The 22,854-nt window shown below is 44.1% G+C and overlaps 1 protein-coding gene across 18 annotated transcripts in view; it reads right to left on the bottom strand.

Moving 5' to 3' along the window:
• The window catches only part of CELF2 (CUGBP Elav-like family member 2), a 558,220-nt gene that overhangs the window by 110,996 nt on the left and 424,370 nt on the right, over window positions 1–22,854 (bottom strand). For all 18 annotated transcript variants that reach the window (XM_017886678.1, XM_017886680.1, XM_017886681.1 and 15 more), the window contains one exon: window positions 9,819–9,901. In XM_017886678.1, coding sequence (XP_017742167.1) covers window positions 9,819–9,901 — 83 coding nt within the window. The remainder of the gene's footprint in view (window positions 1–9,818; window positions 9,902–22,854) is intronic.

The raw sequence follows: 22,854 nt of genomic DNA, 5'->3' as shown, positions 1-22,854 counted from the left end.
AGAGCAGCAGCACTGTCTCATGGGGCCATATTCATCCTGCTGCGTCATCTGTGGCGTGGGCTGCCTGGTTCTACCTCTCAGTGCCCTGGTTTGTGGTGGCGAGTCTGGCCCCTTGTCGGCAGCAGCAGATTCAGAAGCTTAGATGGTTATGCAGACTTGACTGCTTGGACCATCACGTCCTCATTAATAAAACAATAGGGTAGAAGAGTTACTTTCTAAAGGCATCCAGGTGTTTTCAGGGCAGCAGGGTGTGACGATGGCAGGCAGGCTGAGGTTTCCGTTTGTTTCACAACCTCAGTCCCTTGTCCTGCTGCCTAATGCTTGGGGTTGCAGGTAACAGAGTCCTGCTCACTCTTCCAGGGTGAGCCTCCATACTCTGCCCTTCCCCTGTCTGTGGAACACGGAAGCAAAAGCAATGGTGAGGACAGCTGGATGGAGATGGGCATTAAAATGCAGATTGTGGATTGGGACTGAAGGTCTGTGGATGCAGATAAAGAAATGCACCCTAATAACATGAATGTCAATGAGATGATGCTGGTAAAGCTACACTCCTCTGAAGAAAGATGGTGCATTTATAATCACTTTCACAAAGCAGTACCTCTTACAGTAATGACTGTCTTTGATGTACTGCTTTCACTTAGAAAGCTTCATGTTAGTAACCTCACATCCAAAAGTCTCTAGCAAACACCTTGCCTCGCTTGCTGAACGCTGTTCAGGACCTGTGCCTGTGCAAGGGAACATGGCTTCCCGTTTCGGGCAGAGCTGCAACCAGGGGCCCTGATGCTCCTGCTGTGGCAGGGCCAGCTCGTGTGTGTGTGTGTGTGTGCGTGTGTGTGTGTGTGGCCACTGCCTGCCCGCTGACTTCTAGGTTCATGCTGCTGCACCCTGTCTGCAGGTCCATGCCATCTGACACAGCCACAACTGTCATGGTCCTGCCTTTCCACATCCATGATGAGCTGCAGCAGTGGGGCAGGACTGAGGATTTAGATTTATCTTGTGATAGTGCCCAAGGGGCAAATGTGGTCCTTCTGAGGCTCTCCACCTGCCAGGACCGGCAAGCCTGCACCCAACACACAGCAGAATGGAAAGTTCCTTGGCTTACAGTCCAGACATACTGGTTCTACCCAACTGCCTGTAAAGTCAGGTGCCAGGTGTATAACCCCAAACAAGTTACTCATCTTTGAGTTTCAGCTTCCTTGTCAGTAAAAGAGGGCATACAGCAAGTGTCCTGTGGAGTTGTGAAAATGAAACCACAGCCATGGAGCCTCCCCGTGGCAAGCCGTAAAGAGGAGCTACTTCCTTGACAGTGACCATTCCTGTTGTGCTGTGCTGGCCTCTTAAGCCATGCCCATCCCGCCCTACAATGCAGTCAGCAAGACACCTAAATCCACCACCACAAGGCCAACCCAACCCGGGAGTCCTAGAAACGACGACTTCTAATTCCAGTTCCATCACTGCTTTGCTGAGGGAGCTCAGAGAAGTTAATTTAATCTCTGGCACTTCAGAGATGTCCTCAGTATAACAAGGTGAATGCTATCGATACATCACCTGAAATATTTTTAGAAGGGATGACAAATAAACAACCCCATAAGGCCATTTACAAACACAGAGGAGTCACCTACCCATGTTAGCCGAGGACAGGAATCAGACAGACAGAAAAAATCCACCAGTAATCCTGAAACCTCATTAGGTTAAACACCCTTTCTTGTCAAACCAGGGCTACAAACAAGGAAATAACCGGACTCGTCCGAGTCCATCCCCTTGCCCTCTCTTTTCTGTTTCCCAGTGGAAAAATTCTGAGTACTAAGCTCCCTGTCGGTTCTCAACCACAGAATAATCCAGATTTGTTTACGTGAAGTCCTCTAAAATGACTAACCCATCACAGAACCAAGTCAAATCACAGTATAGAGATTTTTGTTAAATAGGACATGGACAGCAGAGTTTTGCAAGATTGGAAAGAGCCACTCGGTGCAACCATTGTGTTTTGCAGATCAAGTACAGAAGGCATTTCAAGCGCTTTTAAGGCTAGAGGAGGAGGTGATGGCAGCACAAATGTGTGTTTTGAGTGTTAACAGGAAGTAATGACAGGCAGGGACAATGAGGAACGTGAAAGAGAGCCTTTGCCACAGTGTGCCTTTCTGCGATCTCCACACGCGCTGTTTACCGTCTATCCTTTCATCTCTGTGGCCGGCGGGCAGTGAGCTATGAGGGTATGGCCCTGAAATATTCCTTCATTATCAAACCAACTTCAACAGCTTATGTCATAATACTAATGAGACTTCCCAGGCACCTGTGTGCCATGACCATTTACGGCTGAAACGAGGGACAGACGAAGCTTCTTTCCCTCCCCACACCGCCCTCCTGTAACTGTCCAGCGCACTTCCCTGCACAAACCAGACCACATCTGGCAGATCCCTGACTCCCTCTGATCCTGGCCTTGTCTCTCCCCAGGCTCAGCCATTCTCTATTTCCTAGCGTATGGGGGGAAGAACCTTGGTGTTCCTGGGAGAACTCTCTCCACACCTATCCATGCCGTACAGTTTTTGTGTGGCCTAAAGTTCTATGCTCCAAACTCAGGAGCGCATTTCACCTGGATGTCGTCTCCTAAGTTGCACTCAGCTGATGTCAAAGATTAAAGATCTGTCCAGCCTGATACGGCATTCTCAGAGAGGTGTTCTCATGGAAACCCTACACATTAGCGACAGAATTTGGATAACTTTCTAGGTGTATTTCAAACTTTTCCTTCCATCATTTGATTATCGTAGCTCACTCCTTCCTCTGTAATTCCATGCAGACCTTTAATCAAATTCATGGATCCTCTGCCTCCCTCACAATCTTCTTTTGAAATCCTGTCAACCTTTGGGGAACTACGTAAGTGAACTGCATATTCCCAGTTTAATCTTGTGCTGTCGTAGAGAAATGATTATCTCTGAAATCTAACTATGGCTTCATTTTGCCATTGTACCATCCTACCATCCCCTCACGAGATAATAACGAGATACCAGTATCCCTCAAGCAATGACACGAGGCACTTTTACAAATCTGATCAGGCACCAGTGCCAGCGCGTTAACACACTCTCTCACACAAGCCCTGGCAACAGTCCTATTAATTAGGGATATAGCTGAGACTATGTTGTTTGCAGAACTAAACATTGCCTTCCACTGGGTTCTGAGGCCAAAAATGGTGTGGCGATTCCCCGCTGTAATCCTGTGCTGGCATTTTCAACTGTGCACCACTGAAGAATCATACATTTTCTCTCATACAATTCCTTATACTGAGTAGGCCATGCTGGAAAAGTAACTCATTTTTTATTTTAGTCAAAGCCGTACGTAAATAACTGCCCATCAACATTACTGAATCAACAGACTGCCAGCCAAAAGCAAAACAACCCGCTATTCAGGTAGGGTGTAAAACTTTATGGCGGGTGAAATAGACAATTTGTAATGGCCTTTTATTAAGTATTAAAATATACTTTTCCATTTCCCTGGGGCCTGGGCTTGCAGACTCGAACTCACTGGGTCCAGGATTTCCTTCCACCCTCCAACTTCCTCTCCTGGGTCTACACCGCTGAGCTGGGAGCCATCCTGTTGCACCTGGCCGAGCCTGACTTGGGGCTGGGCATACTGCTATGGCTCCTGCAGGGGGAAGGGGCGTCTGTACCCCCAAGGACTCCTCCGGAGCTCCCCCTGCTACTCTCTGTCACAGTCCTTAAAAGGACATCTCCAAGAGAAACAAAGTCCTTATTTCGTTTGTTTGGCTTCTATTTGTATGAGATTTGAGTATTATCTGAAAACGCAGATGGCAGGGAAATGGCTCCTCCTAGGCAGTCCCATGAGGCCAAATTTCTCAGCTCAGGCCAAATTCTGCAAATGGAAATCTGAAGCATCTGCACCTAATGGATGTCCCGACTGACACATTCCACAGAATACATGTGTGGAATACATGTATGTTCCACACGTTTACATGTTGGGGCACTCCACAAGGAGAGTTCACACCTACACAAATGATGAGGCAGACACAGTGCCTTGTGAGGCATGTTTCCTCAGAGCTCAGGAGGCTCCTCAGGCAGTGCCCTGCTCAGCCCCGATGGTGAGGATGCTGGGAAGCAGGGCTCACCATCACTGCACAGCCGTTTCTCAAGCACCCTCTCTAACACGCACCATGAATCTGCCATGATCCAGACTTAAAGCACCCATAAACAAAGAATTATAATTATACCAAGGAACTGAGATCGTTGGTAAAGCCTCAAATAAGAAAGTTCACTACAAAGTCATTGAGACTAGGCTGGGAGGCTGCACAGAGAATGGGGAGGACTTTAAGTTCCATCTTCCTGCATTTATTTGGACTGACATTCACAGGTGTATGTGTGGAAGGTATGTTTACAGGCATATAGACAGATATAGATCCGTGTTAACAATTTGTACCACTAAATGCACATACATGTGATCACATGTCTACATTCACTTATATTTTGGAACATCTGAAATATTTTTAGGCATAATTATCTTTTTTAAGAAAATAAAACTGTAGGCCTTTGGAAATATTTCATTATAAAAACTAACTTATTCGGGCATTCAATATGTAAGAGCTACTTACTAAACACGTACCACGTGTGAACATGGTGGCAGGCTTCGTGTTTTGGTGATTTGGTTATAAAGGGCATGGCTGCTACTACAGTATTCCCTGGTATCTAGAACAATACCTGGCAAACAATAAACGTTCAATACGTGGTTGCTGAATAAAGAAATGCATCAACGCTCTGTGTGCCCCACATGGCACAAGACTTCAAGGACTCAAATCTGTTCATACAGATGTTTCAGTTGTTTTCCATGATAAATTTAAACCAAAGTCATCTGAGAAAAAATACTCTAACTTGGTCCACTTAGGCTTTGATTCCAATGGGATGGTTTCAGGAGAAATTTCTCTGACACAATGAGATGAGGTTTGAGAGATTTTATGGCAAAAGTAATAACGATGATGACAATGATAAAATGATGATAATCATGGCTCTGACAACAAAGGCATTAATACCTCTCAGTAAGTAGGAGAGGTGGTTCAAAGAAAATGAACACCTCAAAATGCATTAAAACGGGCAAGCGACATTTGGCCCCAGAGTCAAGCTTTTTTGCTGAAGAGAGTAACAAACGGCAGCACTCCACTAGGAAAGAATACAGGGGCCGATTCCACGGAGAGCGGAGTGAAGCCTGCCTGGGAGGAAGGTGCCTACCCACATGGGTCCATTATCTCTTCCAGGGCAGGCCAGGAAGGGGCCCATTCACTCCACCTGGGTGAACACACTTGTCCCAGGAGGCCATTTCCCTTCCTGCCTCCTCCGATTGGATCAGGCTCATTTGTTTTTCTACCCCAGATCTCCGGCAGTCCTCGCTCACCTTGCATGGGTTATCATAAAACATCTTTCGGCACGCTGCTGCTAAAATGGAGCACTCTAAACAAATGTTCTCTTAGGGCAGTAACTCCTTAATATAAACTGCATTTAATAAAACTGGTGGTGATTGTACAAAGAAATGGGTAAGGCATATTCAGAGAAGATGTCTGGAAGAAATTTGCAATTAATATTTTACAAGACATTTAGATTCCACAGTTTCCTCCTTGCTGTTAAAATTTAAGGGGTTTTTCAAAACTGTATTCCTCTCTGTTATTACATCCTTAATTAAATTAATTTATACAGTGAATGCTCTAATGATACTGCTGTGGATTTCAATCCAAAAGTCTTATTACTAGAGACAATATGTGTTAAGACCTTGAAGAGAGAATGGCACCCAGCACACTGCCGACACCACCAGCACAAGGATATTTGGCCCTGACATCTGATTATTGAAAAGATCTTGGTAGTTTTTCTGGGCCTCAGTTAAGTCTCTATTTTACTTTTTTAATTGAGCTAAATTAGGTCAACAAAAACAAAATGAAAATCTTGCAAGTTGCCTTGATAAGGATGTCCCTCTGGGAAACACAATGGCAGATAATGACATTTCTACTGAAGAAACTACCAGTTAGGTCGTGCCTAGATAAAACCCTCAAGAAGGGATGCTATCTTTAACCACAAGTTGACATATCTTCAAAGCAGGGGCAACCAAAATTAGTCCAAAAACTTAAAAGGCACCAGCAGTGGGAAAAGTCAGCCTAACAAGGCACCAAATCCAAAGGCTTCTCAGGTAGCCCAGCCTGTGCAGATACACTCACAATATTCTCTTCAGGCTACAAAAGGCTCTACTTAGTAGGGATCTCAAGGATGTGTGTGTGTGGTGGAATGGGTATTCCGTCTGCAGCAGAAAAGCGTGAAAACACGAACCATGTAAGTATTAATTACCTGTCTACTGTCCACTCTTCCAGCTAGATTAGCTAGAGGCCCCCTTGGGCTCGATCCCTGCTGCTTCCTGCCAATATCTAGCTTAGAGCTAAGCACACTGTAGGTACTCCATGATCATTTGGGATTAATCTCATGAGCTGTCAGTAATCCATAAGGCACTGTACCTAAAATTTCATCTGCTGCTGAAGCATCCAGCAACCGCTCTAGAGGAGATGCATGATCAAACCAAGGCAATGGCTCCCGGACTCAACCCTTGCTCTGTGCTGAACTGTTGAATTTGCTTCCTTTATGATTGCCATTGTATTTCCAGGGTTTATGTTGAGAATTTCAGGGGACGTAAAACCGAGTGTCTTCTTGGGTTGCTCAGTAAGAGGCAAGTTTGAGAAACGTGTCTTGAATGATTTTGCACTGCTCAGTAAGAGCCCTGATCCTTCACCTCAATCTGGGAGTCGTTCCCCCAGCCCCATGTAAAGGGTTTCCAAAATTCATTCCTGGCATGTAAAGGAGGGTGCCTTTAAATCAAAATCTTACGGCCGACACATTCGATTGCACAACAGACTGTCCTATCAACTTGTTTCTGCCTCCTGACTGACCAAGTTCTTTGTTTCCCTCAAGAAAGAAAGATGGTGCATACAGAGGAAAGCAAACTCCCAACATCAATCAAGCTTGGCTGCATAATAAAAGTTCCCTATGAAACAAAACATCAACTGCAAACGAAAATTACATAGGAAAAAACCCTAGCATTATTTGATCTTATTTTAAATAGAAAGTTTTGGACACTTTAGAAAAAAGGCAGCAAGTGACTTTTTAATGGATTTTATCCACAGGAAAATGATTACAACCAGAAAAGCTTTAAAGTGTCAGCTGGTGATGCATTTTTTCTTTATCCCTTTTATTTTTATTCAGAAAGAAATTGAAGGCATATGGCAAAGTGCATCATTAATTTCTTATTAATTTCATAATATGAAGGCAACCAGTTAAAATAGTAGTGTACAACTTTAAATTACCGAACTCACTTGGTATTTAATGAGAGATTTAGCGCAGCAGGGTCTCTGTTAAATTAAGTTGTGCCTTCACAGCACAGTGGGAAAACAGGTGTATATTGGTTTAGAATTATGGAAATGTTGACTAATTCCAAGGCTTGCAATCAAACAGCAAGGTACCCTGTAATATTTTTTTCTTCCAAGAATATGCATTAATCTTTTATGTCTGGTCCCATTTCTTTCTGTCCACCAAAGACTCACACAGCTAAAAAGGAAACACTTTCATGTTTTTCCTATAGCTGTTAGGGGTAATGTGTACTGGACAAAGCTGTACACAAACACAAGATGTGAAACTCTATCCTCATTTACCATATTTGAGATGGCAAATGTAGCAAGTGTGTGCACTGGAAAGGCTATCAGCCTTACAAATCAGATCTGACTTTTCAAATTTTCCTTCAACCTGCCTCAAGTAATTTGGCGTATGAAACTAGATAAGGAGAAAACCAAAAATAATCCACCGACCAACTTTTCTAACTCCCTTGACAGTGGGTCGTCCTTGACAGTGGGACTGTAACGTCACCTCCCCTGAATTTTACATGCAGAATTTTTAGGAAGAAAAGAAGTAACATAGGTATAACATTTAAAAACTATAAAACGTGTTGTTTTCTAAGAGTCAATGTAAGAATACCAAACAGAAGCATACTCATAAGTCACTTTTACGCATTTCAACATGCCCCATTCATTATATTCACTCTGGGTTTCTTGAGCGCATCCTCGACTATGAAGTTCACATGCTGGGAGCTGTGTTTCTAGTAGAGGGATAAATACCTATTCACTAAGCTCTGCATTCATTTAAAGTATGATATGACTTGGCATCAAACTACACTATACCTTAAATGCTAAATAAACAACAGCTCACCATCTCAAATAATTTTAAAAAACACACCTAGAAGGGATTCTGCATGCTAATTACTGGAAAGCATTTCTTTTTAAAAGAAGAAATACAAAGTGGTCTTTGGGTCTGATTAAGAGCCTGGGAAATAAAAATTATTTTCATCTATTATTGGCTGAGTCAGTAAATATTTGCCTTGGCTCTTTCATTCCATAACGTGACCCAACACTGCAATCTACTAGAATCTGTGTTAAAAAAATCCATTTACATGAAGAATACAGATAAAATAATACTATTTTTTAAAGTCACTGAGCAAAGCACTTAGACTCAATAAAAGCAGCTTTACTAAGAATCACCTTAGTGGTTTCAGAGAGAAGCAGTGAAACTGGGCGGGACCATTGTGGGGCCACACACCTGCTTTTTCGAACCTTCTGTTCTTTGATTTCCTCGCATACGAAGGGGAATACCAAAGCAGTATGATTCGAGATCAATGTTCATAATTTATGACTTTTGGGTGATGAAGAAGCTCATGTTGTGAGAATCTTTTGCTGAGCTTTTTGCCACTACAATCTTGTATCATGGATGAGTCTAGGATGAATCAAACAAATGCAATCTTTTCTGGGGGCCTGTGGGGGTTCAATGGTTATGTTTGCATGTGTGGATGTGTATAGACACACAGGTGTTTGTGTATGCATTCAGAGACAAGTAAATGACACAAAGGTAGAATTATACCCTGAAAACATTAGGGACATTATCTTATCTTTCTCTTATTCTTATCAAACCAGGTTTCAATAAAATTATTATCCTTGCACTGGTTACCACAGGTGCTTCATTATAACAAATGCATGTCATTATGATCTTGAATGAACTCATCACTGATATGTGGGTCAATGGGGAAAACATTCAAACAGCATCAGGAAATTGCTAATAGCATGAAATATATAAAAGTGCCAGAAAATCCTTTAGAAAGACGGTATTCTGGTGTTCCTACATGCAACATCGGTTCATTTCTGGTGAACTGTGCCAACTATCAAATATTACTGGGAAGGAAACGGAGAAAAAATTGTCAGCTTTGTATTTTCTGTCCTGTATCAACATGAAGCCACAAATTGGGCATTAAAACATTGACTTTGTTAACCACCATTGACTGTTTAGAAACCATTAGGAGGCTTAATATTATGGCTGTACAGGGTACATTTTGTCCTTTCAAAAGAAAATCTAAAGACAAAATTTGAAAAGGAGCTCCTGGTGAATAAAAGCTTTTTCTTTTCCATTTGCTTCTCTTGTGTGTGTTGGGTTTTTTTTTTTTTTTTTTTCCTTTTAAAATCTTAGCCCACCCAATACTCTTTGGCAGCCGCGGCTGCCCAGTGGGATCACTCTGATTTTCTAACCAGGGGACGCACTATTGGACAATGCCTCCCGTCAGTGTTAACGCCAGCGCTCCTTTATGGGCTGGCCAGCTGGTGTGGCTGCTGTAGGGAACTGGGGGGTCAGCACACACTCCTCAAAAGACCAAAGTCATTTTTGGCACTAAGAGCCCATAACTAGAACCTTCAGTTGAAAGGACCATTTCAAGCAATAAAGTGATTCTGGTACAAAAGTAAACCGACTCACCCCAGGTAAAGTTTTAATATTGTGCAGTGCATTCTGGGCCTCAAGTGCAGCTTTTCTTGTATAAAATGTTACGAAACAACAACCTACAGAGAGAAATGAAAAGGTTTTAGAAATTTCTGTGAATGCTTTGCTTAGATATAATGGAGACTGTGGCGAACAAATAATCTACTTAAAAGGATGCACAATTTAAAAATAATAAAGCGTATGAGAACAGCAATAACAACATCTCAAGCATTTACACAGTACCTTTTCATCCTAAATCATATTTATTAGCTTTACCCACGTTGGAGATCAATTCCTGACTCCGTGCCTCACATCACTGGAATACAGCTATTCAGGAATGAGGGTGGGAGGTGGTGGAGGAATGGGTGAGGTGTGAAAGGGGCCTGTGTTATAGCGCCTACGTGAAAAGAAGTATTTAATCACAATAACAACAGCACAAGCTTACATTAATTATAATTTTCTTAAAGTGTATCTCCAGAACATCAAGCTTTTGAAAGGCTTTCTAAACTCAAAGGTTCAGACAACTGGATTATAAGCTTCTTAAAAGCTGGGACAGTGCATTCTTCTTTATCTCTACCACATTACATGATGCAAAGTTCTGTACATATGACCCTCAATACTCGTTTGCCAAAATGGAAGACTGTATTTTAACTGGTTTAGAAATTAAGCTACAATACAGGTGGGTACATGTCCAAACAGATGTTAGTGGACTCTGGCCCATGCATTACATATGGCTGTGGCATACAAACTGGCAACATTTAGATTCCTCCTTTCCAAGAGCCTGTGGGAGTCCCCGGCCCTTCCGGGCAGGCCAGCATATATCCTTTTCCAACCAACCTCCTCCACCAAAGAAAATGGTATGGAAATCCTACACCATTCCCTCTGCGTCCTGGAGGAGGGCTTGCACCTTCTTCAACTTGTAGATAAAGACACTGGCTATTTGTTCATCAATATACAGTTTCTCAGCACAATAAGTTTGGGAAAAGAGGGCAGGACAAAAACTTCTGAAATTTAAGAAACAAAGATGCTAATCTTTGATCTGGGATGTCTTTGGTGAGTGGTTGAGGAAAAAAGTAAAGTGATACACTCACCAAGACTGTAGGTATTTTATCTTGGTTTTACTAAAGGAACGTAATGCACGGAGCCAGACAGGGGCCAGAAGAGCTTTGAGAGGTGCTCCCATTCCAGGGGGAAAATAAAGTATAATCTCATTCATACAAGATTCTGAAAGACATCCAAGATTCTTCCTCATTTGGAAGAGAAACTTGGAACCTCCGCATTTTACACTTGATTTAGTTAGAGTCTACTGACGGTCAATATATACAAATCCTTTGCCTTTTGGACAGGGTAGACTATGACCATAGCATCTTGGCATTTGAAAAACTCCATGCATCCAAGGATCAGAAACTCTTCAAATGTATCACTTGAATGAAGGGAAGTGAACATTATGACATTTCTTTAAAGAATCAAGCTGAAGAGACTGACCATTTTCACGAGCATCTTATTTCAGCTCCTTTGAGGTCTTTGACCATAATCCACTTGGCTCTGCTTCTTGATGGTAGATTTTTTAGTGAACCCATCAACTTCACTAGTGAGTTCAGCTTCACTGGTGCGATGTAAGCCTCAGAAAAGCCATAGGAATTGCTTCATGCCAAGGAATAATTTCCAATAAGAAACTAACATCCCAGCTTCCAGTAACCATGTTTAGAAGAAAAATACCAACCATGTCTCATCAGGCTTGGTATACAAAGAAAAACAGGACAAGCCTTCCTAAATGCTTCTAGCAAACATGGTCTCAGTGAGTTCTCCTTTCCCCGTCCTGGGCTTATGGCATTAGTTTCTGGATAAGGAAGCAATGGAGAAGTTCTGAAATACCATCTCATTTAGTAATCACAGTTTCAAAGAAAAAAAAAGCAGAATCTGATACTTTTAGGCAGGTAACTTTTGGGGCTGAGATGTTCAAAAAGAGAAGATTTAGGGATGCAGCAGTTTACTGGCTGAAATAAAGGAAATTATGAAAGAGTAAGTTCAGGAGATGAAAAACCGATGCCAGTTTGGCCACGCCAGAGCCAAGAATGAAGAGTTTAGGTTGGCCTGGAAGAACAGTGGTATGACAGGGAACATGAAAATAGAGTACTAAACAATGCTAAGATAAAAGCAACAAGGAACAACGATGATGTAAACGGAGTGAATTGTGTGTACTTCTGTGTGAGCAGCTGTGGAGAGTTTTGACCAATGTACGGCGGTCTCAGGGATAAAGGGAGCACTCCTGCCTCAGACACCCAAGCAAAATCCCTGCCATGGCCCGCTGCCTGAGAGTCCACCAGGAAAGTATAGTCCATTTGCTGTTTACATATTAAAACATGACCCTTGAGGAAGGAGACATTTCATTGTTCCCAGTTATTACAGCTTAGTGTGATTTTAGCTACTTTAAAGGGTCTTCCTCTTGAACAAAGTTCTTAGTGAAAAGAAGGTGGGTGGCTTTGTTTTTCAGAAAGCGAGAGATTGAAGCTGGTATCTGAGCAGGGTGGGATGGCAGTTGAATAGGAGAAAGGAAGGATGAAAGCACTCGAACATACAGAAGAGCAGATGGGAAGATCCCCAAGATCTCAAATGCTTTCTAGTTTCATCCAAGGTTCACCCTGCCTTTAACAACTAGTACTATGAAGTCAGCAACTTATCACTACAGATCTTCTTCCAACTACCCATAGTTCTTAAATGTTTCAGTTAAAAGTGTATACTCATTTAAACAAGTATTCTTTAAGATCATGCCAAGAGCAGCTCTAGTTCCAGTGTGACACACAGGAGGATATCCTAGGCAACACTGCTAACATGCCTTACTGCTCATCTGTGTGACCCGAGAGCCGAGCCCCAGCACAGCTCCACAGGTGCCGTGTTTGGCAGGGAAGCCTGGAGCCTTTGTGCCGATTCCAAAAGGGGATCCCATCTCCAGGTGGGCAGAGCTCCTTGCTCCAAGTCCATGGCTTGATAAGCCCATCCCAGCCTGGATTTTTTTTTTTTTTTTTTTTTTTTTTTTTGAAGACGGAGTTTCTCGCTCTGTCGCCATGGGGGGCTGGGAGTGCAGTGGGCCGGATCTCAAGCTCCACTGCAAGCTCCGCCTCCCTGGGTTCCATTGCTATTCTCCTGTGCTATTCTCCTGCCTCAGCCTCCGGAGTAGCTGGGACTACAGGTGCCCGCCACCTCGCCCGGCTAGCTTTTTGTATTTTTTAGTGGAGACGGGTTTCACCGTGTGAACCAGGATGGTTTCGAACTCCTGACCTCGTGATCCGCCCGTCTCGGCCTCCCAAAGTGCTGGGATTACAGGCTTGAGCCACCGCGCCCGGCCTCCCAGCCTGGATTTCTAACTCCATTCACAGCCTCAGCAGGGTACCCTTGCGCAATGAGCAACTTACACAGATGTGGGGTCCTGGGCAGACAAGGAGACTGGGAATATTAACCCCAGGGGCTTCTTTTGGTTTTCTGCATTTAGTTCCTGAATGACTTACTTCCTCAGTACCTTGTATCTTACTTCCTTAGTACCTTAGTTAGTTTCATCATTAAAACATTTATTTATTTTTGAGTCAGGATGTCACTCTGTTGTCCTGGCTGGAATGCAGTGGTGTGATCATAGCTCACTGCAGCCTTGAACTCCTTGGCTCAAGCAGTTCTCTGGCCCCTTCCCTGAGTACCTGGGACTACAGGTGTGTGCTACCATGCCTCACTACTTTTTAAATTTTTGTAGAGATGGGGGTCTCACTATGTTGCCCAGGCTGGTCTTGGACTCCTGGCCTCAAGTGGTCCTCCTGCCTCGGCCTCCCAAAACCCTTAGACTATAGGCATGAGCTACTGTGCCCAGCCTAGTATGATCAGTAAGTAAACACCAGGTCTGCCTAATATCCCCCCACAAAACTATGTGCATATGAAGGCAAAGTCTTTCATTCAGGACCAAAAAAGGGGTCAAAAGCATTCTTTACTTCTATTAGACTAAAGGAAGTCTTACACTTCGTTCAGCATGCCATTGTAATGGTTCACTTCACAAGTACAGTGTTTGGTTTTTATTAAAATTTGCAGGATGAATATAGACCTCCAAATTGAAACAGTCAGCTTAGATTCAGCAATTAGTGTTTTTCCCCAGCAGGACTTTAGTGTGTACCTTTCCAAATACTGGAATGTGTTTGAAAGACTTTCGAGTTTCTCCTAGTTAACAACCATAGTCTTTTTATCTACCTATCACTTAATATGCTCCTGTAAAAATCTTAGATAACCGACCTGCAGACAATATTTCAACAAAGACAAATACCATTATTTTCCCTGAAATGGCAATTATGATGGCAAAAGGTCAAAGAGCTACTACAGATCCCTGAAAACTCATGAAGGCTCAACAAGGATGAAATTTTCTTTCTTGTCAGCCCTAACCAAATATACAGCTGTTAAGGGAACCACCTGTCTCCTAGATTTCCCCATGCCAGCTGTAACTCAGGTCTGAAATGTACTGGATTCCTTTCCAGGTCAGCTGCAGCACCAGATGGCTCAGCAGTCTGATGCAGGGGCAAGGCTCCACCCCTGCAGGCTCTGTTTCCAACATCACATCAGTGTAAGGTGGGTACTCACACATCTACAATATCCAGGGGCTCTTTGATGGTCAGTAGTTGCACCATACATCACAGGGGACAGTCCCTTGGGCTTCAGAATTCATTCTCTGAACCCCCCTTTCCCTACTGTCCATGGAGTGGAGAGAAAGGCCTCTCTCCACGTTAGAGGTGACCAGCCAGGGGGCTCGGCTCTGGGGATCAGCACAGGCTGACGCAGTCTGATGAACCAGGTGCTTCTGCAGGTCTCAGCCCTCCCATTGCTGCTTAATGCTGGTAAATTTCTGCTGCTTCACCTTTTTCCACTTTGCTCATTTGACACTATCTAATAAGCACCTGCACGGGACGATTCATGCCACTGCTTATCTACTCATTCAGGAGCTTCTGCCAGTGGCAGCCGCCTAGTTAGAAAAGACAAACATGGTGTTCCACACCCAGGTGACTTCAGGATATCCCTCGTTTCAACGACCTCAACAATTCATTGTAATAATAAAAGCTGTGGTCCTTGAAGCGAAAAAGAAAAACCCCAAAACACAAAAGAACGCCATCCTCCCTCATGTGCAGGTTTATCGAGCCCCGGCCACGACTCCTCACCAGGACTTTTAAAATTCACAGGTCCATCAGGGCCAATGGAAAACTCGGGACAGGTGATCCCAGAACCAAATATCGCAGTCTCAGGTCCATACAGAGCCTAGCAGTCCCACTAGGGATGGCTTCTTCTGGTGACTACAAAAACAGTGTGCCGAGTCTCTGTAACTCAGAGGGGAAATACACTAGATCTTACTGGCCACTAATAACGTCCCTGTGATTCTGCTGTTCACTGTCAACATCTAGCAGGGCCCCTAGGAAGGGAACGTAAGACAGAACCAGCACAGAGGAAAGGTCCAGGGGCACAGAGCCTGTGAAAGCAGGCCCAGGGGGGCCTCACAGGGAGCATCTCGGGTGACCATGCAGCAGCAAGAAGACCCTGGACACCGAGGGAAGGAGACAGGTACGGAAAGCCCTGGTTTCCCATTTCCCACCTGTCACCCTGCCTACCGCCCAGAGGCCTGCTGCGGGAATGTGGATGCTTTTGACGCCCCGATTCCCAGAAATTGGTAAGTTTAGCAATATAGTTGCCTATGTTCAGCTTGGAAAGCAATCTGTAATCAGTATTATAATTGCGAGCTATGATTATGCCATCATGGATCAGAAGTGGAGAGTGGCAATTCCCAGAGCGGCTGAGTGCGACATACTCCACACAGGGTAGCTGGTGTCTCGCTATATTTTTTCACTAATAGTTTCTGCTGTCATGAAGAGTTCCCTCAGGTATTTTGCCTGCTTAACTGCTCGATAATTTGAGACACTGGTATGAGATTTTTGCTGTTTCCAAAGATAAAGCCCCCAACAAAGGCCAGTGGTAGCCACACACACATTCTCTCTCTCTCACACACACACATACACACTCACACACAGTAGTGTATCTAAAATCATAAAGAAACACTCAACTGTACTGAAAGACTTTAATTTTAAATGATCAAGTAGATTTATCCTCAAAGAAACCATCTGGATTATCACAGACCTTTTCAAACCACAGCTGTTTCCCTTGAAAATCTTTACTTGGAAACTCTGGGTAATAATACCCACAAGAAAAAAAAATGTACTGATATATAAAGATAACCAGTTTATATCATGGTTTGCTGTGAATCAAAGAGCAATAATGTATTAACATTTTTCAGTGTGGAGGTAATGTAGACACCACCCTAGACAACGATATCATGAGGTCAGATTTTAAAACTCATTCTGCCCTTAGGAAATTTGACACCATATTCGTTAAGGAAACTTCCTCCGAGGTTTCTAAACCAAGGTTTGATGCTCTGAGACACTGTTTTAAAAAAGGCAGTTTTCTTTAAATCCCTTGACTCTCATATATGGACAAGGCAATTTTTGTTCTAAGAGACAGGATCTCGCTCTGTTCCCCAGGTTAGAGTGCAGTGGTGCAATCGTAGTTCACTATAACTTCGAACTCCCGAGCTAAAGTCATCTTCTCCACTGTAGGCTGCTGAGTATCCAGGACTGCAGGCATGTGCCGTGACGCCAGGCTCATTTTTAAGTTATTTAGTAGAGACTGGGTCATGCTATGTTGCCCAGGCTGTTCTCAAACGCCTGGCCTCAAGTGGTCCTCCTGCCTTGGCCTCCCAAAGTGCTACGATTACAGGCATGAGCCACTGAGCATTCATGTTTTCTTTTAAAAATTGGGATTTTAATTTGTTTTTTATTGACACATAATCTTTGTACATATTTATGGGGTACATGTGGTATTTTGATACATACATGCAAAGTGCAATGATCAAATCCAAGGCAGGAGGACAGTGACTTGAGCTGTTTTTAATTATTGAAACAGTGGCTCGTCAGCTGCAGGGCAGGAACTCCAGATCACATGCCAACGAGTCACACTGCCAAAGGCAGGAGCTGACCCGTAGCAAGGCTGGTTTTAGTGAGGCATTCCCCATGACTCTTCTGCAGCTACCAGCCTGAAGCGAGGAGAAACTCCCCTGTGAAAGGTGTTCTCTACCATGGCAGGAGGGACCTTTCCGGAAAGTTCTAGTTCTAACTGCTAATTCTTTTCTGATACTACCCTTCAGTAACATCTTATTACAGGGAATTGTGGAGCATTTTCTGGAATACAAAATAACTATACAACTTGAGGGCTAAGGAGAGAAAGTGAAAAATGGTTTCCTGCAATTCTGCGGCAAAAGTGGTCAAATAAAAAGTATTTCCATTTCGGAGCTTACGGGGTTGGGCATGAGAACAGCTGTCTCCCTCCCCTAACTGGACTCTGCCCCAGGGTCAAGATGGGCCTGTCCACATCTTCAAGGCCATTCAACATTTTACATATACGAAAACCTACTGTTTTCTAAATCTAAGCACATAAACACTTGAAAGCAACCTCAGACTGATCATCTGATGACTGAACCCCGTATTTTATTTTTTTATTAAACAACAAAGTAATAGCCCTAGCAGACAACTTCAACTCGAGTTATATTCGAATTCAGGACATCAAAAAAGTCATCATGTTTTAAGTAGGAAATTCCTTTACAGTCTGCCTTTGAATTCTAAGGGGCTGACAGATCAAGGGACGAAGGCCCTGGAAGGCTAAATTAGTGAACTCGCTATTTTTTTTTTTTCCTTTCTGTGAATGAAGCGCTCTTTTGTATGTGCATTTGCAAGCAAAGCAGGTACCTGCTTCACACAAGTCGAATTGCAATTGGGATCTTGGCTTCTTGTCAAGTCAGTAGCATGCAAGCCAGTTTAAGTCAAAAGAGGACATACTCCTCATACTTGATTTCCATTGCCATCTATTTTCTCCCTCAACCTTAGCCACTTGGAGGAGAATTTAATATTTTTTTTCATAGTCCAAAGGTTATGGATCTAAGAGGGACATTTTGTGCTCAAGCGAATCTGCCATGAGTTATGGTTTCAACTCTCAGTCACTGGCTTCGCCCCTGCCAGGACACCCTACTTTCACTTTCTACAAGGCAGTTAAAGGTAAAACAAAAAAAACAAAAAAAACCATCAAAAATCCCCTGAATTAAAAATTTCAAGACAACTTAGCATTAACCGTAAAAAACAAAACAAAACAAAACAAAACAAAACAAAACAAAACAAAAAACAGAGGAGTCCTTTCTCCGTGGTAGAAGGTGATTTATAACCCTAGCATCTTGAGGCAAAAGGCAATGACAAAATGCCATTCTTAGAAAGTACAAGGAGGCCTCAGGACATGATATGAGACCCTAGAGGGTCACCTATGTAGCCCCCCCTTTTTTTTAGCCCAAAATCCAACTACCAAGAAGAACTGGCACTGCTAAGAAACAGTCACATCAGGACACTATGACCAACTCTGGGCCCCATGGTGCTGGGCCCTCGGCGTGAATTCCTGTGGCTGGACCTCCACGCAGTGCCCGCTTTCTAGGAGTGCTAGATACAAGTGAACAAATGATGCCACCGATTTCACGAGCTCCGTCTGAAACCCAGTCCCCTTGCCTCTCAGCTTTCTTACGTAGTCCTGCCTGTAATTTCATGATCGTGGCTCCACTGTACTTGATGCTGAAGGCGGATGGCTGTAATGACATCACCTGAGATATAGGAACCAGAGGCCTGAAAAAAGTACCCAATCACAGCAAAAGTTAGCTAAAGGGAGACCCTCCAGGAAGATCAGACATATCTGTGTTGTACTGCTCCTCCAGCCTTTTACGACTTTAAACTCAACACTATAAAAAATAAAATGAGAAGAAGTCAAGGTAGCGTTGCTTTCTCATGGCTTCCATGCCTTTCCTGTAGAATCACAAAATTTTACAAGTAGCAAATGTTGGGAATCGGGAAGCAGTACTCCAACATAAAGGCCTCACACGAAAAAGTATCTCTCTGACCTCCTCCTGCCCTCCTGTCTCTCAGTCCCAGCCTCCCCTAAGCCCAGCCACAGAAACTGGAATCCCTCTCTTTCCCATAGCAGGTCACAGAAGCCAGAACCCCCTTTCCCCAAAGCCAGCCATAAAACTTAAAAAATACTGCTCTAACTTTCCTTCTGTTGTTCTGTATAAAACTGGCCAGAAACAAATTCTCCGACCTACCTTGTTTGACTGTAGGTCATAAGACCCCCATTCCAGGGAAGGTCCTTCCCACACCCAGAAGGAAGAATCCTGCTCAGAGAGGCCAGGGAGAATGTGGACAGGCAGGCTTTGCCGAGTGTCCCTGCTCAGTCTATTAGTGTTACATCACGTCATTTTTGTCCAATCACATTACTACATGGCTGACCCTACTTTGTGGAACCTAAGCATGCAAAGGAGCCTAGGCACACTTTGTTGGACCTAAGCATACCATTTCCCCTGTATCTTTGGGTCTGCATCCCGAAGGTGCCTGTGTCACAAAAATTGTAATCTCGGCCGGGCGCGGTGGCTCAAGCCTGTAATCCCAGCACTTTGGGAGGCCGAGATGGGCGGATCACGAGGTCAGGAGATCGAGACCATCCTGGCTAACATGGTGAAACCCCGTCTCTACTAAAATACAAAAAAACTAGCCGGGCGAGGTGGCGGGCGCCTGTAGTCCCAGCTACTCCAGAGGCTGAGGCAGGAGAATGGCGTAAACCCGGGAGGCGGAGCTTGCAGTGAGCTGAGATCCGGCCACTGCACTCCAGCCCGGGCAACAGAGCAAGACTGTGTCTCAAAAAAAAAAAAAAAAAAAAAAAAAATTGTGATCTCATAAACCCACGTGCCTTTTCTCCTTCGGATCTGCCTCTTGTCAGGGATTCTTAGTGAACCTTCATAGGGCCAAGGGGAGGTTTTCTCTTGGCCCCTACACTAGTTCTACCAGCCTAACCCCTCACACCCTCCCATTTTACAGATGGGAAAACACCAGTCCACAGGTTAGCAGGCTGCCCCCAAGTCACAGCAGAAGCCAAGAGCAAAGCCAAAACCATCCCAGCAACCACGGGTCAATGAGCACCCCTCAAAGTCTATGCCTCTCACAGGGAGAATGTCCCGGAACCGCCTCTGATGGGGTCCGCCTCACTCTGAAAGATCTGCTTCACGCTCTGTTCATGTCACCTAAAATGTCTCTTTATAACCGAAACCTCTCATCTGAAATGTCTTTCCAACAGTCACCTAAGACTACCCTTTTGTCCCACCTAAAAGTGGGAATTCCATAGCTAGAGTAGCAGCTATGCAAACACAAACACCTCATCCTGTACAAATCAACTTTTCAGGAAACTGTATCCAATTAGCTTAGTTTTACAGAGTTTGATATAATTGGCACCCTGATGTCAGCAGTATCACCATCTGGCCACTGCCTAGGAAGCTGACAGGCGACACTGCCATCGGGCCTTCCGTATGTGAGTTATGTGGACTCCATGGTTTGGATTACCAAGCGCCATCCCAGGAATTCCCCTGGGAAACTTCCACTGGCAGCATGGGACCCGCACTGCTCTCTGGCCGCCTGAGGCAGTCGTGCGATGCTCCGCCAACATCCTTCCTCACTTTCCCAGCAATATTCCTTGCAGACAGCAAATCCGAGCCACCTTTTCAGCCCGGGAGAGAATGATGATCTCACTGGGCTCCCTGGCAACCCCACATCTTTCCTCCAACTCTCCACCTAACACAATATGACCACCTTTCTGTCAACTGGCCATGAGACCCAGGCCCCTGGCAGTCTCCTGTTGCCCTGGGGACTTCCCCTGGAGGAACCATCTTCTGTTATTTCCATGACCCTATGAAGACTGGCAAGTTCCCTGTGTTTTCTGCGAGGAAAATGGAGTCTCTTTCTTTCCTTTTGACCTAGATTAAATCGACTGCATTTTCAAGCCTCTTGGGAAAGCAAGTGCAGCCTAATGTGCACAGCTATGTGTGTACTGTAACAGTTCCTCACCCACGATTATGTAAATTCCACCAAAGCACAACACAGATAGAAAAGGTATGAAGGGCAAAATTGCTGGAATCTGCTTTTCCCCTTCTCTGGTTCTTTGAAATAAGCCACTTATGTTAAACCATTTCAATTGTCTAATAGCTATGAAAGTATTGGAAGAATTTCAGCATCATCGTTTTTTCCCTGATGGGACAATCATCGTGTTCAGCTGTTTTGTGAACTCTCCCACTCTGCTCTGAGCAGAGGTAGGTGATGTGTGCATTTGTCGAGGCCCCCAGGGGGTGACGTGAAGAAAGCAAGGAGTCTCCTTTGTTAGAGAAAAGGTCACTTGACTATTGGAATGAAAGATAATAAGCTAGCCATAGAATCGATTACGCTTTGTATTTTTCCAATACTAATTCCAAAGTAGTGAGGAGAACTGTATTTTTCTCTGAAGGTAAGGAAGAATGAAAAACTTGAAGTTGAACATAACAAGCCAACTAGAGGGTCCGGCTTCCCTAAAGTGGGTGTAATCGGCCCAACTCCCTGGTCGGCTGGTCTCCCCGGAGTCTTCCCGGTAAGGTGGAGACCAGTGGCTCAGTGGCGGGGAGGCCTTCAGACTCACCAAACCAAGATCACGTCCCATACACCAAGGAGGCATCACGGGGTTAAACATGGTCGGTATAAGGTCTTGAATCCCAACTAAAGAGGATTTAGTTTCTAAAGTACTGAGGGGCCTCATTAGAAGAAAGTTTCTAATATAAGGTTATTTCATAGAATAGTTTCTCTAGAGGGTAGGACAGCATCATAATTAGGAGGCAGTGGCAATGAGAGGTAGGTTAGAATCACATGTATGTTCCTGCGATTCTCAATTCACAGCACACTGGGCTATTAGATGCTTCCAGGCCAGGCGGATCTCTCAAGTCTCCACTTCACTGCCTTGCTTCGACAGTGCATCAGCTTGAATTCCCTGGACTAAGAACACAGGCCCCTTATTGTTAGCCTGAATAAAATACAGCTCAGCTCTGTTCCTGAGCACCTATCAGTGATATTCTAACTTATTACTCGAGTGTTCTAGGTGCCTCTGAACTCTCAAAAGGGTTATTTGCAATCCAAAGCAGACCAAAGGTATTTTTTTCTGGAAACGGAATGGGGAAGTCGTTATCTACTTCCTCACTCTGGTCTTTATAGTCAAAGTGAAATGGACAGGCAAACCCTTTGGCTATAGTTGGCTATAGAAATCCAAGGCTAGGCTGAAGTAAACATTTGTCCTTATTGCAGATTTTTTTTATTGTTGGATATGATGCTGGAGAACTAATATTTATGGCCACCATAACCGTCTCCACCCCACTTCGGCAATAACTGAGCCGCATTTCATATGTATGCGGATCAGAGAGGGAGATGTTTCTCCATACTGCCTGGAACAGTGGAAATCATTTAAAAAATTCACTTCTGGGGCCAAGGTGGTCCCTGAGTTCTCATGGCAGACACCATGACAGTTTTCAAAGTGATGCTGGATAGTCTTCTCATGCTCATTCATAATCTTTGTTGGTGAGGCTGGTACGGTCATTTCTGATTAGCATCACAGGCTGATGACCTCACCTCCCTAAGCCTCTGGTTCTTAATAACATGGGGTTAGTGACAGCTATATTATAGATGTACCACATTAAGCCAAACAACGTATGAAAATGTTTAACACAGTTCCTGGCATGTAAAGAAGAGTGCTTAGTAAGTGTTAGCAGCTATTGTCCACTTTAAATTTAACATGTTTCTCCACAGAGCCCTGCGCCCTAACAGACACTATGCAGGCTCCCTTTGAGGCAGGTAAGGGATAGGGAGCTTTGCAACAGGGAAATGCAGCCGCGACAGGCCTGCCGCAGGCTGCGATGCGGTTGTGCATCCCTGGGAGGAAGGGAGGGTAGGGAGGGTAGGGAAGCCGCTTTTCTAAGTGATGACCATGAGCCCTTTAATAGGGCTTAGAATTGATTGTGTTGTCTTGCTTTCTGAAGTAATTACTTGGAACTAGCAGAATTCACCCATTCGCATGGCCTTTGAATACTCTGAACATC

Source organism: Rhinopithecus bieti, unplaced genomic scaffold (assembly GCF_001698545.2).
Source record: "Rhinopithecus bieti isolate Rb0 unplaced genomic scaffold, ASM169854v2 scaffold_13900, whole genome shotgun sequence".
In the NCBI taxonomy this organism is placed as follows: Eukaryota; Metazoa; Chordata; class Mammalia; order Primates; family Cercopithecidae; genus Rhinopithecus; species Rhinopithecus bieti.
This window is presented reverse-complemented; position numbering and strand designations above follow the sequence as displayed.